At 53.9% G+C, this 20056-nt stretch overlaps 6 protein-coding genes across 6 annotated transcripts; 3 read left to right on the top strand and 3 right to left on the bottom strand.

The window, feature by feature from the left end:
• Positions 1 to 487: 487 nt before the first annotated feature.
• Triagg1_3390 (uncharacterized protein) lies at positions 488 to 6807 on the bottom strand (the record flags this gene model as incomplete). Its single annotated transcript, XM_062897677.1, has 2 exons — positions 488 to 6441; positions 6516 to 6807. 2 exons carry the CDS (start codon positions 6805 to 6807, stop codon positions 488 to 490), a joined length of 6246 nt encoding a protein of 2081 aa, XP_062757914.1.
• A 1515-nt stretch (positions 6808 to 8322) lies between these two features.
• Positions 8323 to 8997, bottom strand: Triagg1_3391 (uncharacterized protein; the record flags this gene model as incomplete). Its single annotated transcript, XM_062897678.1, has 1 exon — positions 8323 to 8997. The coding sequence occupies one exon, from the start codon at positions 8995 to 8997 to the stop codon at positions 8323 to 8325; it is 675 nt and encodes a 224-aa protein (XP_062757915.1).
• Positions 8998 to 10828: 1831 nt separating this feature from the next.
• On the top strand, positions 10829 to 11954 carry Triagg1_3392 (uncharacterized protein; the record flags this gene model as incomplete). The annotated part of the gene is made up of 2 exons (XM_062897679.1): positions 10829 to 11371; positions 11442 to 11954. The coding sequence occupies 2 exons, from the start codon at positions 10829 to 10831 to the stop codon at positions 11952 to 11954; spliced, it is 1056 nt and encodes a 351-aa protein (XP_062757916.1).
• Positions 11955 to 13323: 1369 nt separating this feature from the next.
• On the top strand, positions 13324 to 14762 carry Triagg1_3393 (CAZyme family GT15; the record flags this gene model as incomplete). The annotated part of the gene is made up of 3 exons (XM_062897680.1): positions 13324 to 13767; positions 13845 to 14210; positions 14262 to 14762. The coding sequence occupies 3 exons, from the start codon at positions 13324 to 13326 to the stop codon at positions 14760 to 14762; spliced, it is 1311 nt and encodes a 436-aa protein (XP_062757917.1).
• Positions 14763 to 16233: 1471 nt separating this feature from the next.
• On the top strand, positions 16234 to 17635 carry Triagg1_3394 (uncharacterized protein; the record flags this gene model as incomplete). The annotated part of the gene is made up of 3 exons (XM_062897681.1): positions 16234 to 16539; positions 16599 to 17285; positions 17351 to 17635. 3 exons carry the CDS (start codon positions 16234 to 16236, stop codon positions 17633 to 17635), a joined length of 1278 nt encoding a protein of 425 aa, XP_062757918.1.
• A 710-nt stretch (positions 17636 to 18345) lies between these two features.
• On the bottom strand, positions 18346 to 19953 carry Triagg1_3395 (uncharacterized protein; the record flags this gene model as incomplete). Its single annotated transcript, XM_062897682.1, has 3 exons — positions 18346 to 18372; positions 18447 to 19688; positions 19882 to 19953. The coding sequence occupies 3 exons, from the start codon at positions 19951 to 19953 to the stop codon at positions 18346 to 18348; spliced, it is 1341 nt and encodes a 446-aa protein (XP_062757919.1).
• Between the last annotated feature and the right edge of the window lie 103 nt (positions 19954 to 20056).

Genomic DNA, 20056 nt, shown 5'->3' on the forward strand with positions numbered 1-20056 from the left:
CAAGCTTCAAAAGTTTTTTTTTTTCCTGTTGCACTTATCTTAGCAGCTGAGCCCGGCCGCACTAGGCTCCGATCCGCCGATCTATGTAGTCTAGTATTGGATACTTCTGTGGCCTCGACTAACGGCAGTGGAAACATGTATAGAGTACACGTCATGTTGAAGAAGGGCCTCCAAGTCATTCATCAACGCTGAGATGATTCAAAATCACCACCATGAGCTGAGATTCCATCGCCATATATGGGTAGGACAAGTCGGTTGTAAAGGAAAAAGAAAAGAAAAATGCGTCCGAGTTTAACTAGTAATAATGCTATGAATACAGCAATGCACCCCCAACATCCTCTCCATGTCCATTTTATATCTCCCTGAATCTTTTCCCTCCAATAACACAGCAATCATCGATTAGATAGATTGAGAGTCTATCCTCTCTGTCATTATACATTGCAAGCCTTATCCCAATAATCTGCTCGTCGCCATTCGTTCATCGAGCTTAGTGGGCTCCTCTTGCTCTCTTTGCTCCAGCACCGGCGGCTTCTGAATCGCCTCTGGGTCGCTTCGCTCCCGGCTGGAACTCAGATGCGGCCGCATTCATGCCACCGCGACCTCCTCGTGCACCTCCGCGTCCGCCACGGCCAGCATGGCCCTGTCCAGCTTCGTTACCGGCCGGCCCCCCTCGGCCAGGAGGCACGTATGCCCCTCCTCGTCCACGCCCGCCGCCGCGAGGCATCGGGATGCCAGACCGCACTGGCATCTGTCCCTGCTGCTGGGGTTGAGGTGGGATTTGAGGCAGCTGTAACGGTTGTGGTGCTTGAGTTGGTTGTTGTGCTTGTGGCAAGCCTGGTTGAGGCTGGGCTGGTTGGGCCGCAGGGGCAGCGGCAGCGTCCGTCTGCACAAAGGGGTTGGGAGCAGCAGAGCCGCCCGTCGTAGGCACCGCGAACGGATTTGAAGCCTGGGGGGGCTGGATGTTGCCGCCCGCGGGTGCAGCCGAGTCTGCGGCCTTGGGCTCTGGAGGAGGTTGGGTAGCGGCTTGTGAAGGAGTTGTCGCTACCAAAGGTGCCAGTGCAGGTCTCGGACCGCCGGGGGCAGGCTGAGCAGCCGCACCAGGAGGGACGGCAGTTGAAGCAGGGGCGCCGCCAGAGATGGACGGTTGCCTTACTGGCGTAGTCGTAGCTGGGGTTGGAGCCGGGGGTTTGGCTGCCGCCGGCGCCGGAGGAGGAGCCTGGGTCACTTTGGCAACCTCCCAGACTTCTACTACCGGCTTCTGTGGCGTCTCGTTCGCGGCTGTCTCAACTACGCCAAGTTTCGCGGTCGCATGTCTAAGCTTGTTCTCCGCCATGTTGATCCGGAGGGTGGACTTCTTGGACTCCATGAGTTGAGCTTGGTCGCGCGCGGCTGTGATTTTGCCTTCATACTCAGACTTGATCTTGGCGCTCTCCGTATCCAACTTCTTGCGAATGTTGGCGGCTATGATATTCTTGACGGTGGCGTTGGAAGCCAGGAACTGACGAATGGAGGAATCGTCTAATCGCGAGAGATCAGGTGGCCCGCTTGGAGCTGGAGTTGGTGGTACTGAGGGTGCTTCAACCTTGGCTGGCGTGTTTGGCGGTTGCTGCTCGGCAGCCGAGGTTTCCTTTGCAGGCGCTGATTTAGAGGGGTTCTCCATCTGCCAGATTAGTTTCTCTTGCTCGAACCGGAGCTTGAGGTCGTCGTCTTTCCTCTTGAACTCTTCCTCCAACTTGGCACGGCTCTCCTTGAGTTTATTGTTCAGCGTGTCCTTCATCCTGTCCGATCGCTCCTTAATCGTTTGCTGGATCTTGGCTTCAACTTCGTTGGCCTTGTGCTCGAATTCGGCAGCCTTTGCTTCGGCGGCAGCAAGCTTGCTTTCTAATTGTTTCCTCTCGGCATCTGACAAGCCATTCGTGGCTGCTTGACCCTCTCCTGCCTCCGGCACAGCGGTAGGCACAGCCTCGGTAGAATTGGATGGCGCTGCAGCGTTGGCTTCTTGCAGCTTCAGCAACGCGCTGTCGCGCTCCGAGGTAGCTGTCTGTAGCTCGCCTCGTAGTCTTTCGAGCTGCTGCTGTGCTCCTAGTTTCTGGGCATTGACTGCCTCCAGCTCCTTTTGGGCATCGGCGAGACGCTGCTCTAGCACAGTAACAACTTCTGAGGATGCAGAGGCATCAGGTTGTGGCTGCTGAGAGACTGGCTGTGCGGCCAAGGGCTGTGTTTGTTGTCCTTGTCGGCGCAGCTCCTCGACCTGCTGCTGGAATGCATGGATTTGCTTCAGCAATTCCGCCCTCTCCTCATTGAACTGCTCCGCTTGCTTCTGTGTAGCAGAAAGGACGCCATTGGCCTTGTCAAGCTGCTCTTGTAGGGTGTTGGCTCGCTGGCTGGCCTCATTCTTTTCACCACTAATCTTCCGGGATCGCTCCTTGAACTGCTCCGTAAGCTTAGCTCGAGTATTTGACCAATTGGTCCGTTCAGTTTCAAGGGTCGATTCAAGCTCGGCGACCTTGGCCTGCAGCGGCTGTTCGCCCTCCTTGAGAGCATCCCGCTCCTTTTCGAGGTCGGCAATGGTCTGTTTCAGCTGCTCCATCTCGGCCGGGTCAACACGACCATACTTGGTCAGGATGCCCTCGGTCCTCTTCTGCCAGCGATCGCGATCCTCCTGGATTTGCTTAATCTCCTCTTCCAAGAACGACTTTTGAGTGTTTAGGTTGTCAATCTCGCTCTCGAGAGGCTGAATCTTCTGCGTCATCTCGTCGACCTTCTTGTTCTTCTCGCTGATCTGATCCTTGAGTTGGCTATTCTCCGTCCGAAGAGCCATGCTGCTCTCGCGGTAGAGGTTAAGCTCGTGTAGTTTCTCCATCAGATCCTTGTGAGCCATGGAAGTGTTGCCGCTTTGCGAAGCCTGGCGCTCTTGGTCGAGCTTCAGACGAGTCTCATCCAGCTGTGACTGCAGATACTCGACTTGTTGCTGCAGGCGCTTCGATTCGTTGGTCTTCATATCGTACTGGACTTCGAGAATCTCCTTTTCGCGACGCAGGTACCCATTCAACTCTCGCATGCCCTCGATGGCATCGCCCATGCCAACGGGCGACATGGCCTCATCCGCATCAGCAATGTTGCTGCGGTTTTGCTGCATGGCTGCAATCTGGCCGGTCAAGCTTTCGAGTTGCTGATGCAGAAGCTTGTTCTGCGCGTTGGCATCCTCGCGCCTTTGTTTGAGCTCGGCCATCTCCTGCTCCAGCTGCAGTCTTCGGTCTTCCCAGGAGCTCTCGCTTTGCGCGAGCGTGACCTTGGCAGATTCTGCTTCCGCGCGCAGTGATGCAGACTCGCGCTTGTACTCGTTATACTCGTTGCGCAACTCCTGAACCAGCTTGGCAGCTTCAGCATGCTTAACAAGCTCCTTCTCGTAGTCCTGCTGGGCCTTCGAGGCGATCTCAGCCTGAGCACGAAGATCTTGCTGATGATATCGGGCAGCTTCAATGTGTCGACTGCTTTCTTCCTTGAGCCGCTTGATCTCCTCCTCCAGTATAGTCTTCTCATCTTCGTACTTGCGCGCAATCTCTCCTTGGGAGTCCCGAATGGTGGACAGTTCGGTGTTGGATCGTGACAGTTCAGCGGACAAATCTTCAATCTGCTGACCCAGCTCCTTGATCCTCGCATCCTTTTGCTGAATGAGATTCTCCATCTCCTGCCGGTACTCGTCTTGCGAGGCTCGCAAGTCCTCCAAAGCCTCCTCGTTGCCCTGACTCAGCTCCTTGTACTGCTCGGCCTGAGCCTTTGCGTTTTCCAACTGCGTGTTGGCCATGTCGAGGTCGCGCTTGAGGTCCGAAATATCATTGTTGAGATCCTGAATCTCAGCTTCAAGCTCTTGCTGGCGCACGTTGCTGTCTGTCATGAGGCCCGGTCGAGGCGTAGGACGAGGCTGTAGGCGGCCAGCGCGCTCTTCGGCACTTCGGAGCTCTACAGTCAACTCATCAACGCGAGCTTGGAGATGATCACGGGACGTTTTGATGCTGACGTGCTCCTCTCGGAGTTGGCTCAGGCTGGCCATGAGATCATCAATCCGCTTCTGGGATTCCTTTGCCTCGTATTCCTTCCTCTGTTGCAGGTGCTGAGAGTCCTCTACGGCTTGGGATAGCTTCTTCTGCGCAGTGCTCAGCTCAAGCTCCAACGTTTCAATCTTGGTTTGAGCTTTGCGACGAGCCTCGGATTCGGTAATGTTGCGTTCGTTTTCCAGGGATTGCTGGGCCGTCAGGAGGTTGCCCAGCCTATTCTTCTCCTCAATCAAGGAGTCATTGTCCTTGCTCATGCGCTCTTGAATGTCCTTCCAAAGCTTCTTCTCCGCCTTGAGATTGGCAGTCTCGTTTCGCATGCTGTCCAGGAGACCCTTGACTTCGATAAGTTCTTCCGCCACTTGCTGGACCCTAATATCCTGCTTGGCGGCGGTCTCGGAAAGAATCTGGGTCCTCTTTTGGAGTTCAGAGTTCTCATTCTGAAGGGCGACGTAGTTGCTCTGGAGCATCTCCCGTCGTTCAAACTCCAGCCTAGCCTCGCCCTGTAGCCTGATGTTGGCAGTCTGGAGTGCGTTCTTCTCCGATGAGAGATGATCGATTTGATCTCTAAAGTCCTTGCGTACACCATCTTGAGCGTCTCGGAAGCTGTCGTACTCTGCCTGAATCTTACGCAGGGCTTCCGTCAGAGTCTCGGTCTGCTCTCCAGTCTCAATGCTGCCGATTGGCATCTGGCCACCAATAGAATGGCGCATGTGGGAAGGGTCGTCGCCGGCACCACGTTGCTGAAGAAGGCGTCGGAACATATCACGCTCCATCTTGTAGCTTTCCATGGTGATTTTGGCAGACTTGATCTCTTCCATCATATGGGTGAGGTCTTGCTGCAGCCTCTCAACCAAGTCGTGGTCCTCCTTAGCCTGATGCTTGGCGGCCAAGGCCTCTTCGCTTTCCATCTGCTCAGCGAGCTCGCGGGTGATGCGCAGGAGGTCCTCGTTCTTGGCCTGTAGAGACTTGATGTCCTTGAAAACCACCAATTTCTGGGTAATGAACTGGTGAGTATCCGACATGTCGGACAGGGCCTCCTCGGTGATCTCTCCCTTTTCAAGCTGCTGTAGGCGGTACTTTTCCTCCTCAGTCAGCTGATCCATGCCTCTTTCCAAAGCATAGATGTTGAAGACGAGCATCTGGATCTGTGTGCCCAAATCTCTCAGCTGAGTACGTAGAATCTTGCTCTCGGACTGTGCAGTAGCAAGCGTGCTTTCTGCCTTCCTGGCCGCCTTTCTCGCCGCATCTCGCTCTTCGAAACTCTGCTGTGACAGCTCAGACATGTGTGCAATCTCGTTTCGAAGCGTCTCGGCTTCGGACTGAAGCTCCTGGATTTCTGGTGTTTTGGCTTCCAACGCAGCAATCATGCCATCGAGCTCTTCGGCGAGCTGCTGGTTTCGCCGTTTCTCGCCGGCGAGCTGACCCTTGACCTGGTAAAGCTGCTCGATCGCTTGGGTAGCAGTGATGGTCGACTTGTTTCGTCCAGAGCCAGGGGTTCCAAAGGGAGAGTTGGCCCGGGCCACGGTTGAGCCATTCAGTAGAGGGGTCTGCGGTAACGATGACGGGGGGGCAGCGTGCTCCATGCGGACGTGGGCCGCATCCAGGTCGCTCTCAAGTTGTCGAATTCGCTCCTCCATCTCGGCGGTAACACGGCGTTCCGATTCCAGCTCCAAGCGAACACGGCGAAGTTCGTTTTCGTAATTATCTTTGAGGCGCTCCTTCTCAGACTCCAACTCTCGCACACGGTCCTGGTGTTTCTTGCTCAGCTGCTCGGACATTTCAACAAGGCGTCGTTGGTCGTCCAGCTCTTGCTTGTAGCTCTCGACAGTGGCCGCAAAAGAGCCCTCCTGCTTTTGCAACTTGACAAGAGCATCGTCAGCCCTGGCCTGCATAGCATCGAGTCGCTCGCGGAGCTGCTGCTCAGAGCGCTTAAAAGCGTCAATCTGGGCCTTGGTGTCTTCGTTTTGTCTCTGGAGCTCGGCAATCCTGGAGCCCTTTTCCTTGCGGTACTTGAGGGCCTCGTCGCTCTTGGTTTTCAGCTCCGTCTCGAGCCATTCGGCATTCTGACGTGCCAAATCAAGTTGCTGCTGGAGTGCGTCCTGTCGGTACTTGGCACTGTTGAGCTGACCCTTGGCATTTTGCTCCGACTGCTGAAGAGTCGTTACTTCTCGGGCGAGCTCAACATTTCGCTGGTGCTGCTTGGTGAGTTCCTCGGTCAAGGTCTGGTCGCGCTTGTTATTGGATTCGATGATGCTGAGGTTTGTTCGGTTGGAGGACTGGAGGGTCTCGATCTTGTCGTTGAGCGCCTTGACTTCGGCATCGTGATCGGAGTACTTTGCTTTCAGACTTTGAAGTTCGTTCTCCAAGGACTGTCGTTTCGTTTCTAAGGTGCGCAAACACGGTCAGATGGAAATTGTGACGCGGCATTTCAGCCACTAGGGGTTGGAAAACACGTACCCTCCTCCTTGAGGCGCTGTCGGGCTTCTTCGACATCCTTGAGAGCCTTTTCGGCGGTGGCCTTGAAGGTCTGGGACTTGGTCTCGGAGTTTCGAACTGCATTCTCCAGTTCAATGTCGGTTTGGAGCTTCTCGGCGTACAGCGTCTCGAAGTCGTGTGCCTTGGCAGCTACGGCCTGCAGCAGCGTAGTAACTAGATCAACGGTGGGCTGCGTCGTCAGAGTAGCCACCACAGGCTGGTCAAGGCCCAGGTGGCCCGCGATGTAGCCGACGTCGACATCGACCGCCGCCATTGTGCTGTGCCCTTGAACTTAGGTCGACAATGGCAATGACAGCGCGAGTCTCGTCATTACTCGGTCGAGAGGGGAGGCGATACCGGGGGGCTGATGGTTGTCGAACGCGGGCGTGATCGTGATGAGGACGGAAAGAAGAGGGAAAAGAAAGGAACAGGAACAGGGAAAGGGAAAGGGAAAGGAATAGGGAACGACTGGATGAAACGGGGCGAATTAATCCAGGCAGTCGCAGAGCCTGAATCTCAATCTCATCAACGGCTCTCAGTGCCCGCGACGAGATGATCAAGAATGAAGGGGAAAAAGGCGAGGCTCGGGGAGTGAGAGTTTGAGGGCCGCAGAGCTTGATGGAACAGAGACAAAAACGACGAGCTCTGGCGCGCATCGAGAAGCCGCAGCAAAATAGAGCCTTTGGACTGAACGGGCCTAGTCCCAGTTGGGCGGCAAGGCTTTTGGTTTTTTGGTGCCTGCAGCGTGACGGCGTTGACGCACGGGCCACTTTTTGCCAGCTGTTTAGTGGCTTCAGCGCCCAGCAGTCACTAAAGCCCAGCGCCTTGTTTGCCCAATGGCAGCTGGAGCTGCAGCTGGAGCTCTGCAGGCGACAGTCACTGCTATGATTTTTGCCTGCAGATATATCGAGTTCCATGCTACCCTGGACTTGGCCATCATGAAGCAAATATGTGCGAAACTTCGGCGCATTTACCAAGAAAGGGGCCTCAGATAAATAAGCAACATTGTCCATATTAATCATGAAGATTTCATATCATGTAAAGATGGATCTATAGTGCACTTTTAGTGTGGTAGAGTAGCTTTTCATTAGAGAAGGTTCCTCATTAACATAGATACAAATACACCAAGACAGAAAACATGCCCTCAAAACTTTTCAAAATCTACACTAAACAGTAAAGTCTCGATGATGAACCCTAATTATTTCACACAGGTTAAAGAACCACTAGACGTTTACGAGTACAAACACCGGCCTTTACACTCTACAAAGTATTGGTTGATGGCGATAAATCGCGGCCTGAATCAACGGATGTCGTGCATATGAAATATTGTCTCAGATGTCGGCACCAATGTCTCTCCTTTTCCACCTTGCCGGGGACTTTACCAATAATGCTTGCTCATCTATGCGTAGGTAGGCTAGACTAATATTGGATTTCATCATGTCACAATGGTTCACCAAGGTATCACGGTTGAGAGGAATCTCGCAGTCAGAAGTGCATCAATGCTCCTTGAAAATGCTGGAGACGCGTATATTCTGCCCGTCTTCGCTAAATGCAACACCCAGCCCATGTCGAGCGAGTTCATCCGTATCCATCAATGCCTTCGTCCCCCATAACGCCACTAGAAAGAGTCGTCGAAGCCGCAACACCGTGAACGAATCCTGTAGAGAGATTAGCTTGGCGTCAACACACACCAGACGCGTTCAAACCAAGGCGTACCGTATATGCTTAATAGAAAGGGTATGCTACCTTGGTAGAGCAAAAGGTAGCATCTCATCCAGAACACTGGTGTTTACTGGCCGGCAATTTGCCAGTGAAGGTCAGACCGACCACCATCGGCAACGTTGCACTTGACGCTGCCCTCGACAGAGAGGTCGGTTCCCTCCGAATAGTCCTCGAGCGCGATTCTGAGGATGGCCTTGACGTCCTGGTCTCCTATAGTGTAGGGTCCCTGGCCCTGCTCAGAGGCCTTGACGCCCAAGACGCAGCCTTCGGTCTTGAGGACGGGGATAAAGGCACTGCCGGAGACGTTGTGGATGCTGAATGTTCCGTTCTCGTTGGCCCAGGCGCTCGAGAGGGCAGCGCAATAACGCCAGTCCGCGGCACCGGCGATGGGAGCTTGGGAGAAGCTGGAGGGATCGCAGGTTGTCTGATCCGACGGGGACGGGTTCCAGGTGATGTCGGTGCTGTTCTGGAATCCAGCGGGAGCAGCAGCCACGACTGCAGCAGCAGCCAGACCGGCCAAGACGGAGATGAACTTCATGATGCTGGATATCTCTGAGCTGAGATGATGGAGTCGTTGCTTGTCAAGGTAGAGAAGACTGAGCGATGGGATTGCGGACTGATTGCCGAGTTGCACGTGGTTGTGGAAAGGGGGAAGAGGAAAAGAGAAGAACAGGAGAGGAGGAGAGGAGAAGAAGAGAAAATAAGGTAGCAAGATCGGCAGTTCGTTTTGTTTCGTTTGCATGCGGTGAGGACCGAGGGCTGGAGCGCTGCGGCGGCAGAATTCCGAGTCCACACCTTCAGTCAACCGGACAATAGGACGAACAAGGCAATTGTTGAATGAAACATGGCATCAGCCGGCGATCGCGGACAAGGTAGCGGGCCTGTTAAATACCGTGCCGGGGTTGTGAGTGGTGAGTGGTGAGTGGTGAGTTGGTGGCCGGCTCAAGTCTCGAAGTAGGGATCGCACATGGGCCCTTGAAGGTGTCTGATTTTGCTCATATTTTGCGTCGGTGCGAGTGAGAATACGAGTATGAATAGCCTCATTTGAGACTTGGGACCTAGAATGAGCCCTTTTTATGTACCGACCCGCAGATGCCATTCATGCAGGGACCCGGAGTCTTTTAACGTCGGTGTGTTGATCAAGGAAAGGCCTATTCAGCAACCCTAATTTTGCTATTCAGCAACCCCCGGCGCAACATGGGCAATTAGTGAGTGGTGATGCTCAATACTAGAAGCATACCTAGTATAGGTAGCCATTGCAGTTACTGTAGCAGAAGGCAGTGATGTTCGGAAGATACTAACTCAAACAACAGGGCCCGCCAATGTCTCCATCTCTTCACCTCTTCCACCCAAGATGATTCTTCCGCATCGCCTCTGCAGCAGTTCTTGAGCGACGCGGGAAGTGGAAATTAAAGGGCCGCGGGGATAACCTCACACTCGGGTCATGCAACGGCAACCTGCTGATCATCTGCAGCAGCCCATTCGCCTGTGCCCCTAATCAAAGTGCTGCGGATTGACGATCGCATGCCCGGTCCCGAAACCTGATGGTTCGTGATGGGTTTAGGCTCTTCTCCCAAGTTGTGGCCGAATCAAGCAACGATTGTCGCGCCGGACGCTTCGCGATTCAGTAGCCGCGGAGAAAGGGAGCTAAAACGGGAATGCCTGAATTCCCTAGTACTGTGGTAAAAAGATGAACAAACCGGATGTATTCACTGTTACTGCCACCGTGCGTAGGTTTGCAAGGTGAGAGTTTAGTTGACCGCGCAAGCAGCTGAGGCGAACTTCTAGAGGTAGCTACTATATGATACGATGTGATGCCTCGCTCCAAAAATGGCACGTGTCAGACAGAAGCCCTGCCTTTGATTGGCAGTGTTTCAGGTGATCCTCGTTTCTCTATCGCCGCAGCCAATGTTTAGTTACAGTATTTCATGGCAATTGGAAACCGGTCCGATGCTTCGACTCCGGCCCGTGGCTGGTTAGCTCTGAAGCTGTAGCTGGATGGCTGACGCGAATAGCACGGGGATTCACACTCACTCCATCCCTCTTATACCCAGCCTCCATTCATCGCAATCCGCCCCCAAAAGCCGAGCTCGCGGCGATCCAACCACGAGGGCCGCACCCACCCAGAATCCGGGGTGATTGGACCATTGGGGCTCTGGCTCTGGGGGGCTTCAGCCACCTTGTCGCCGTCGGCACCGGATCATGATGCCATCATGCTTAGGCGCTGTGCTTATGCCGATTGCCGCCTGGCCGAACACCGAATCCGGCCCTCAGCCGGAGCTGGAGTGGGCTGAGAGAAGCAGAGCAAAACGTCACTTGGAGCCGGTCTGCCGGTCACTAAAAGAGAAAAATTGAATATCTATAAGTCACCGCCCACTTTTGTGTCAACACCAATAACCTCTTGTATGCTGCCCATCGCCATGGTTCCTTGTGTGCAGAGCTGTGATACCACATGAACGTTTCTGACTACATGTATTTAGTAGTCACTCTAGCCTGCACTGTCTCTTTGAAAGAAAAACCTCTTCTTTTTTTTTTTTTGTCATCTCCATTGATACCCCACCAGTTCCCTCAAAATGACAAAATCTCACGACCCCCAGACCGGCCGCATCAAGAAGCTGGTTAGCCGGCTGCTCCATCACTCCAACCCTCATGATACGAGCCCAGACGACTCTGATGCCGACAGCGGCATCGCGACACCTAAATGGCTGGGTTCTTACAAAGTACCGGCCTCGGCAAACTCCAGTTTCTCTGCCCCAAAGCCATACGGCCGGGATACGGGCATCTCTCTCGACCTCTGGAATTCAGCCTACAACTCCCTCCGTGATGGTCTAAGCACAGCTGGCCTGGTGACTGTCTACGAGTCGATCCTGTGCCAGGAACTGCCTCACGGCCAGTCCATTGGCGGAATCAACCAGTCTCTCCCACGATCCGATGACGACAGGTTAAGGACGTTAATCACCATCACCGAAGCGGGCCTCAAAAAATGCCGGGCCAAATCTCAGGCAGACGACCAGGCCAAAGCCTTGATTCGGGCTTCCAGGAAGATTATCAAGTCTGTATGGGCAGACTATCCATCCACCGCAGTGGCCTGGTCAGGCATCTGCATACTGACACCGGTATGATTACTCTGTCATCTCCATGTTTACTAGTTTGTATGATTGGCCAATTATTTATTTTCATCAATAGCTTCTTCTCGGCGCGACAATAGCAATTGAAGACATGAAGCGCGGTGCCCTGCACGTTCTCGGACGCATCCCATGGTACATGCACCTGTCAGAACTCATCATGGCCAGCGCATGGAAGAGCGACGCCGACTTTCTCGAGCAACGCGGCCGAACAAGAGACCGACTACTAAAACTATACCGCAAGGTGCTCGAATTCGAAATGAATTGCGTATGCGCAGCGGCCAGCAGCTGGAACAATGCCGCGAAGAATGTCGTCGGGTGGCACAAGCTGGGCGCCATGGTGCGCGAGATTGAGGAGCTCGACGCCGAAATCAGCAACCTGATTGTGACCTACATCGACAGGAGAGTGGCAGAGACGATCCGGCGATACAACGAGGATCTGAAGCTGGATGCAAAGGACGAGGGGCCGTGTCCGTTTGCCGATGGAGCGAGTTCGAGTGCGCCCTTTCAGCTGGACTCGAGTCGTTCGGCAGACGCCATGCCCGGGATGAAGCCGTCGACGGTGAGGGTGTGAAGAAGCTTGATTTGGATGATGGTGGGAAGAGGATTTGCATGATTCAGATAAAAGCGATGTTATTTTTACGTATCTCGGTATGACTAGCGTTACTGTAATGTATATTCACGAGTCATGATGATGAAGCTGTTGAGTTGTTTTTCGTCGTGGCATTATCTCATGGTGATGCGACGCATCCGTTAGTATTACTTGACCTACAGTAGGAGGGACAGTATGCAAACCAACTCAATGCTGACCGTCTGTATCTGCCTATTGGGCAATAGTCAATTGAGGGGAATGCCCTCAGAGATGGACAATCGTGATGATCCTCAACGGGGACGGCCAAGACGGATGGACCCTATTGATTTTCTAGGGGACCGCTGCATGATGTCATAGCCTGAAATCTTTCCGATGCACATCTCAAAAGATCCTTGCACGCATCTCGCGATCTTGGGACTGGCCGCATTAAACTTGTTCCGGCTCTTTCTCATGCGTCCGGCGGCTATCCACGGTTGATATATTGTAGTGAGATTGATCACATATGCAATTGTGGTTTGAAACAGTGGAAATGAGGACGTTGGAGATTGGTATCCCGTGTGCTACGAATGAAGAGTGCCAAGAGATCTATTAATGGGCGCAATCCTTATCCGCAACAGTCTCCTGCCCTACCTAGGTACCGTAGCCTCTAATACCCCTACTGATGAGAACCATCAGTTACCAAGAGAGTAGCAACAGCTCTATCATCAATTGCCATTTTGGAATTAAATAGAAGAAACTAAACAGGAGTAGAATAATGCCCATAATATTCTCGCCTGGGGGGCCGTAACATGACTTTCAGGTTCAATTATAGTGGCCACTCGTCTGCCAACTGCCGGCACTCCTCCTGCTGCCTCTGCAACTCACCAGCTACACGCCCTTCACCGTTTTTTTCTGCCACCTCCTCTTAAAGTTCTCCTTCTTTCTCTATCTCTTTTTCTTCTTTTCTTCCACCCTTGTTCAACTTTTCTCAATCATTGTTTCAGCCTCGATCTCCTGCTCCTTGGATTGCCACCTGACCAACCTGTCGTTCACTTCTCTTCGCCATTCTTCTTTTCTATTCCTCAGCTGACTTCTTGAATTTCTGTCACCTGAGGATTTTTCCACTTCTTTTCTGATTTGTTACATTTCTACCAACCTTGTGTTCCTGTCCATCTTTCTCTTCTCTTTCATCACAACCCTGCATCGAACCAGACAACCGGCCTCCCAGGTTCCATCTCGACTTTCAAGCTGCCTTCTCTCGTCCTCCCTATTGACCAGACGGCCAAGCATGGCGAAGAAACGCGTTACGAATGCCTCATCGCCCAGTTGGTGTATGCCAATTACCCTGGCTTGGATCTCTCTCTTGATCCAAATGTCATCGTTTGTGCATGGCCTCGCCATCTCTTCTGCTACTGATCAAAGACCCAGGGCAGCTTTCGTCTCCCTCGCCCATGAGAACGATCTGTCCGCGCTCCTGTCATCAATCTCCCAGCTGGAAGAGACGTTCAACTACCGATACAAATACCACTGGATCTTCTTCAGCACTCAGCCCCTGAGCGAAGAATTCAGACAGCAGACTTCGAACGCGACCGGTGCTGTTTGCTTCTACGAAGTGATTTCCGAAGATAAATTGGCATCTCCAAAACAACCGGTGGCGTTCAACAAGCTATCGCCGGCTCAGACTGGCGGCGAGCATGTCTCCGAAATTGGCCGACGGGCGCAGTCCCTTGACCAGATATCCCGCTGGAACTCGGGACCATTTGCCAGTGAGAATCGGTTGAGAGATTACGACTGGATTTGGAGAATTGAGCCAGGCGTAAGTGATGCGGTCCCTGACCTGCCACCACATATGAACGACTTGTCTTCTTCATGCTTATGAACGGGCGGACGCAGGCTCAATTTACCCACGACATTACGTTTGACGTGTTCCGCTTTATGCGAGACCACGGGATTGCTTACGGCTTTAACGAGGCCTTGCTGGACAAGGACGAGATACGAACTCATTCACGACCGGTGATTTCCTTCATCGACAAACACCCAGATTTGCTGCACGCAGACGCGGATTTGTCGTGGCTCCTAGACTGCAACGACGGGTCGACTGCAGCCAAGACTCGGGGCAACGTGTCTGGAGGCCGCCATCGTACTGCTAGCTGGTGGACTGATTTGATCAGCCTGATGATGCAGGGCAGTCTCAGTCATCCTGATTACGGTATTGCTGACGGGCAACAGGACAAGAACCATGACAGCGACGGCGATGAAGTGGGATCCCCTGCCGAAGCATTTGCGTCCTAGTTGGGCAACATGTGCAAGACGGGGCTGGAAGGAATGTCGCCAACGTTTGACATTGGCTCTCTATCCTTCTTTCGAAGCCAGAGCCACCAAGATCTGTTTCATCACCTGGATGCCGCTGTCGACTTTACCAGCCAACCGCTGCGGGATATGGCCGTGCCTACCATCAGCGCCAGCATGTTTCTTCCGCAGAAGAGCGTTTGGAACTATCGCAAAAAGGATACCCGACACGCATACCGGCCGAGCCCTCCCGCACACACGCAAAAGCCGAAACTGAAAGTGTTTGAGCACAACTTGGAGTTCAATCTTGGAGGGCGGAACCGGATGGTAGGACCGCAGCGTCGGGATAGCATCCGGGAACAAGAGAGGAACCCTCGCGAGAGCATGGCCGAGTACTTTGTGCTCTGGAACCTCATGGCTCAAGATCTCAGTAGACAGGATGCTATCCCCGGCTTGCAGTCTGGACACACTGTGATTGACGAGAGGAACTTTTCACTGAGCTCCAAAGAGTCGACTGGCTAGGCTTTTGCATTCTTTTCTGCTTCTTGGACGAGCGCCATGGCGGGGGCGATGAAACGACTGGGCCACGACGAGGGAATTGCGCATAGGAATTTGGTCATGAGGCACGAGAACAGGGGATTTGGAGTGAGGATTGTAAGGTCAAACTTTTTCTTCTTCTTCTTCGCACAACTGGGTGGTCTGTATCTAGGTGCGTTGCGTGTTGTTGTCGAGACATGATGAGTGCGGAAAATATATCCAGAGATTCATTCAATTCAGTTGCAACCTGCGTGTGTTGTTCATCTCTGGACATCTTTCTTGTCTTTCTTTTCTTTTCCATCATTGTACCTTGTTCTCCCCCTTCCCGCGTCTCAGCGTGTACGAGTACGTGTATCTGGAGGCATTAACGATGCATGTCTGTCTCATACGCTGGTAACGCAGTCCATGATTGCTGCATCAAAACTTATAGCATGGATTGACCTGCTCGTATTTCCCACTTGAGCTGCCCCTGGTTGGGCATCAAGAACGGCCCAGAAAATTGATGCTCGACAAGCTCCATCCAAGCAACTTCACCAAACAGGGCCAGGCGGCAAATAACGGACCCCAAAGGATCAACATTCAATGGAGCCGTTTGGCCCCGCCGATCCGCATCGAGGTGGCAATTCGGCCCACTGACTTGAGCTGGTTTTCAGTGGGCTCTGGGGGGTGATTTGGTGCTTTGGTGCTCTTGGAGCTGTGAGCTGTAGGCTGTACAGGGGCCGTTTTCAGAGAATGGATCGTTGATGTGATTTGTGTTGCATTGAGTCATGGATCGATGGATTAATTCGATGGATGCACGTGGAAGGGAACCATGTCATGAGAAAATTAACAATTGGAATAAGGTATTTTCTTGAACCCTTTTTGGGGGGGCATATTCATGTTCTGTCTGGATCTGAGCATCTGCAGTACAGTATTGATTGCAGCAGCTGAGCTGAGCTGAGCTGGGCTGAGCTTCCCGTCACTTTGTAGCACTGAGCGTCATAGAGGGCTGAGAGGGGTGTCGCGTGCACTGGCCGAAACAAACCACCGCCAAGCTGCTCTCCTCGGAGCTTCTATTCCAACCTCCCGTCTTCCGACATCCATTTGATCTTCAACACCACAGAATTGGCTGCTGTCGACGCTTCTCCAACGCTCCAACAGGCAGCTTCTACATACACCTTGTTCAGACCGACCTTCTGGAAGCAATTGATCCCGTCGCATCGACACATACAGTCTCACATACACACGCACAAACAGACAAACACAGCGGTTGCGACTCTCTGCCCGCCATGGCGGTGCTCGACGGCGGAGGCTCAGCAATCAGAGCTGGCAGCTCTGGCAGGCCAATCTCGCTGATCCTGGTGCGGATTCCCCTTTCCTTCTCTTTCCCTTCCTGTTCCTTTGAAGATGCCGCAATGCTGACTGACGGCCCTCCGCTCCATAGCTGACTGTCCAAAACTCGGCCTTTATCCTCATCATGCACTACTCGCGCATCATGCCTCCTCCGGGCGACCACCGATACTTTCCCTCGACCGCCGTCTTCCTCCACGAGCTCATCAAGCTGGCCGTTTCCCTCACGCTGGCCTTGTACGAGGGCTCCAAGACGCTGGCGCCCAGCACGCCTGCCACGGTGCTGTTTGAGCAGATTTACAATGCCATGTTTGCGGGCGACGGGTGGAAGCTGATTGTGCCGGGCGTGTTTTACACGCTGCAGAATATCCTGCAGTATGTGGCCATTGAGAACCTGGATGCTGTGCATTTTCAGGTTCTGTACCAGCTCAAGGTGAGAATGGCGGGGTCTTGCCATGTTGAATGCCGAATGCTGACCCTGATGACCACCAGATCCTTACCACGGCGCTCTTCAGCGTCTATCTCCTGAGCCGCCCCCTCGGCCTCAAGCGCTGGCTCTCGCTTGTTGTCCTGACACTAGGCGTCTCCATCGTCTCTCTGCCTGGATCGACCGCCATTGGCAGTGCCTCTAGCTCCAGCCCCCTACTTCACGGCATGCCGGACCACTTCTTCCCTCGATCCGGCCATGAGCTGGGCCACGCCGTCGTCGAAGACGCAGCAGCGCATCTCACTCGCCGCTCCGCCACCTATCAAGGCATCGACAACGATCTTCACCCCGTCGAGCCCTCCGTGAACTACTCCCTCGGCGTGACTGCAGTTCTCGTCGCGGCGGCGGTTTCCGGGCTCACGGGCGTCTATTTCGAGAAGCTGCTCAAGGAGAGCCCCTCTCAAGCCAGCGTGTGGGTGCGCAATCTGCAGCTGAGCTTCTATTCCATGATTGCTGCTCTCGTCGGCGGCGTCATGTGGCAGGACGGCGCCGGGATTCGCGAGCACGGCTTTTTCGAGGGTTACAATGCGGTTGTGTGGGCGACGGTCGTGCTACAGGCGGTTGGGGGGTTGCTGGCCAGCCTGGTCATTCGCGATGCCGACAACATCATCAAGAATTTTGCGACGAGCATCAGCATCATACTGAGCTTCCTCGTCAGCGTGTGGCTCTTTGAATTCAAAGTGACTCTTACGGTAGGTTTGGCCCCTGTTCTGAGGCTGCATGACAAGTCTTTACTAACAAGGAATGAATCTTGCAGTTTCTTTTGGGTACGATGCTCGTGCTGCTCGCCACGTACTTGTATAGCGTAGCAGAGGAGAAATTCGCTCGAAACCGCCCGCCCGCGATCCGTGTCGCAACATTTGAGAAGCCCGCCATCGAGCACCTCCTGACACCAGTTGGCACACCCCGCTTGGGGCCCGCGAAACACTTCAAGTCTGTCGAGCCGTTTGATGTCAAGGGCTTGGGTTCGACGTCCAGCCGGCCCAGTAGCCCCATGTTTGCCCGGCCGGCGAGTCGTCTAGCTTCACAGAAGGAGCTGTGAAGTATCCGACAATTGGGGCTTTTCTTTTTTTTTTTCACAAAGAATATTTCATGTTTTGGGCTAGTGACATGCTTTTCTTTTTCTTTTTCTATTCATCTTCTCTATTTGGGTGTATAAGCAGGAATCAGGTTACGGATATGGTGCATATAGAAGGGGATCATTTGAGGCTTTTGAAAGGGCCGCTCTCGGCACATGGAAGCGATGGAGGCATCTTAGAAGAGGACATGTGAAAACGCATAAAATGCAAATATACCCAACACCCCCTTTTTTTTTGTACATGATGAGGAGGGGTAGATGTTGAAGATTATATCTGGTTCGACATGATGCATTTATGAAACATGGGCAATGAGAATACCACTTCACCTCGATGGACTCTACGTTACTGCTCATCTTGGCACATTCTATGATGTCTTTTGTAATGACACTTGGAGTATAAGAAAAAACACTGGTTGCTCTTCAACATTAATATTCTATGGCGTTGTCCCAAACACCTGCCCATCCGTGTGAGCCTAGGAATAGAATGCGTAACTTCATTACAGTCGGGGAATCACATGTTTTCTGGATTATTTCTTTGGAGTAAAGACGTCAACATCCTCGCCTCTTTATTCCCCTGACCCCCCCCCCTTTTTATATCCCGTGAGAAAAAAAAATTCAATTGCAGACATGCTTATTCTTGTTGTCCATCACACGCTAACTCTTGAAAACGCTCTTTACATGATGACCTCGTTGGTGACGTCCTAAAAGGGTAAATCAGTCCAAGTTCTCAAGTAAAGGGGTTCGAGAAGAAGAAGAAGAAAAAAAAGAAACTTACCCGCTTCAGCTCCTTGTATGGCAAGCAGACGCAGTTCTGCACGCGAACCTCGTCGCCAACACCACAGTCCTTGCCCAGGATGGAGATGCTCTGGACCTTGACGCCGTTCTTGATGATGCTGGTGGAGTGGCTGCCGGCCGGGGTGGGCGAGCCCTCGACGCGGGCCCAGGCGCCGACGCGGCTGCCCCAGCCGATGATGGAGTAGAGCACGCAGGCGTCGTGCTTAATCTCCGAGTCCTCGAGCACGATGCTCTCCTTGACACGGGCGCCGGCGCCGACGACGACTCGGGGTCCGATGCTGACGTTGGGGCCGAGCTTGGCCGTGGGGTGGACGTCGGCAGTCGGGTGGATGAAGACGGGGGGGACGACGTTGGCGCTGGCCGGGGCGAGCTCCTCGCTGCCGGTCTGCCAGGCCTTTTGCAAGTACAGCGCGTTGGCGGGGACGGCCGAGCCAGCCGTCTTGATCTGGCGCCAAAAGTCCTTGGTCTCGTACACGTAAAACTGCTTGCTGTCGGCCATGTCGCCGAGGATGTCCTGCTCGAGGCGGATGACCTCCTTCTTGTCCTCGTCGTCGTCGTCGTCGGCCACGGCGCGGGGCATCCTGAAGTGGTCGAGGTTGTCCGAGGACGGGTACGAGACGAGGCGGGGGCGGTCGGTGCGGCGCTTGATGGCGGATCGGATGGAGGGGAAGATGGCGTCGGCGGAGAAGAGGTAGACGCCGCAGTTGATGAGGTTGCTGATGTGCGACTCGGGCTTCTCGACGTAGTGCAGCACGCGGCGGGTGTGGGAGTCGGAGACGATGCAGCCAAAGTTGGAGGCGGCCTCGTTGCTGACGCGGGTGCCCAGGATGACGGCCTCGGCGTCGCGCTCCATGAAGAGCTTGAGCATCTCCTCGAGGGGGAACGAGCAGCACACGTCGGCGTTGAGGACGAAGAGGCGCTCGGGGCGGCCCTTGAGGATGGCATCGCGGAAGTGGTACAGGCCGCCCGCGGTGCCCAGCGCCTCGTACTCGCGCAGGTATCGCAGGTTGATGCCGGGGAACTCCCTGGCCGAGTCCTTGATGAAGTCGCGGAAGACGGACTCGTCGTAGTAGCCGATGATGTAGACCTCCTGGATCTGCTTGACGCGCGCAACGGCGTCGAGGCAGTGCCAGATGATGGGGTGGCCGGCAACGTCGAAGAGCGGCTTAGGGAGGTCGAGGGACAGAGGGCGGAATCGAGTGCCGCGAGAAGGACCGCCGACCTAGACAGAGGAGGAGGAAGAGACGAGCATGTTAGCTGTTGTCGTTTGCAATGCGAAATGGTGAGGTTGCACGGCGGTGTGCGCTTAGAGCCAGCTGTTCCAAGCTCATTGAAGTGCAACAAAGAGGAGCATCCAGACAGGAACAGGGACAGGAATTGGCAGAGGAAGACAGAAGAAGAAGGGCATCAAATACCAGGATCACAGCCTTGGTGGCAGCGCCCACCGGAGTGGCAGAGCGATGCGGCAAGGGGACGTGCAGAGACATTGTTGGGAGGGTTGGAGCTTTGAAAGCTGGAGAGAGGGGGAGGGGTATCACTGAACGAAAGCGGGATATGAGATGGCGAGCTTCAGCTTCAAGAACAGGCCAG

This window comes from Trichoderma aggressivum (genome assembly GCF_033847375.1).
Source record: "Trichoderma aggressivum f. europaeum strain CBS 100526 chromosome Unknown scaffold_009, whole genome shotgun sequence".
Lineage (NCBI taxonomy): Eukaryota > Fungi > Ascomycota > Sordariomycetes > Hypocreales > Hypocreaceae > Trichoderma > Trichoderma aggressivum.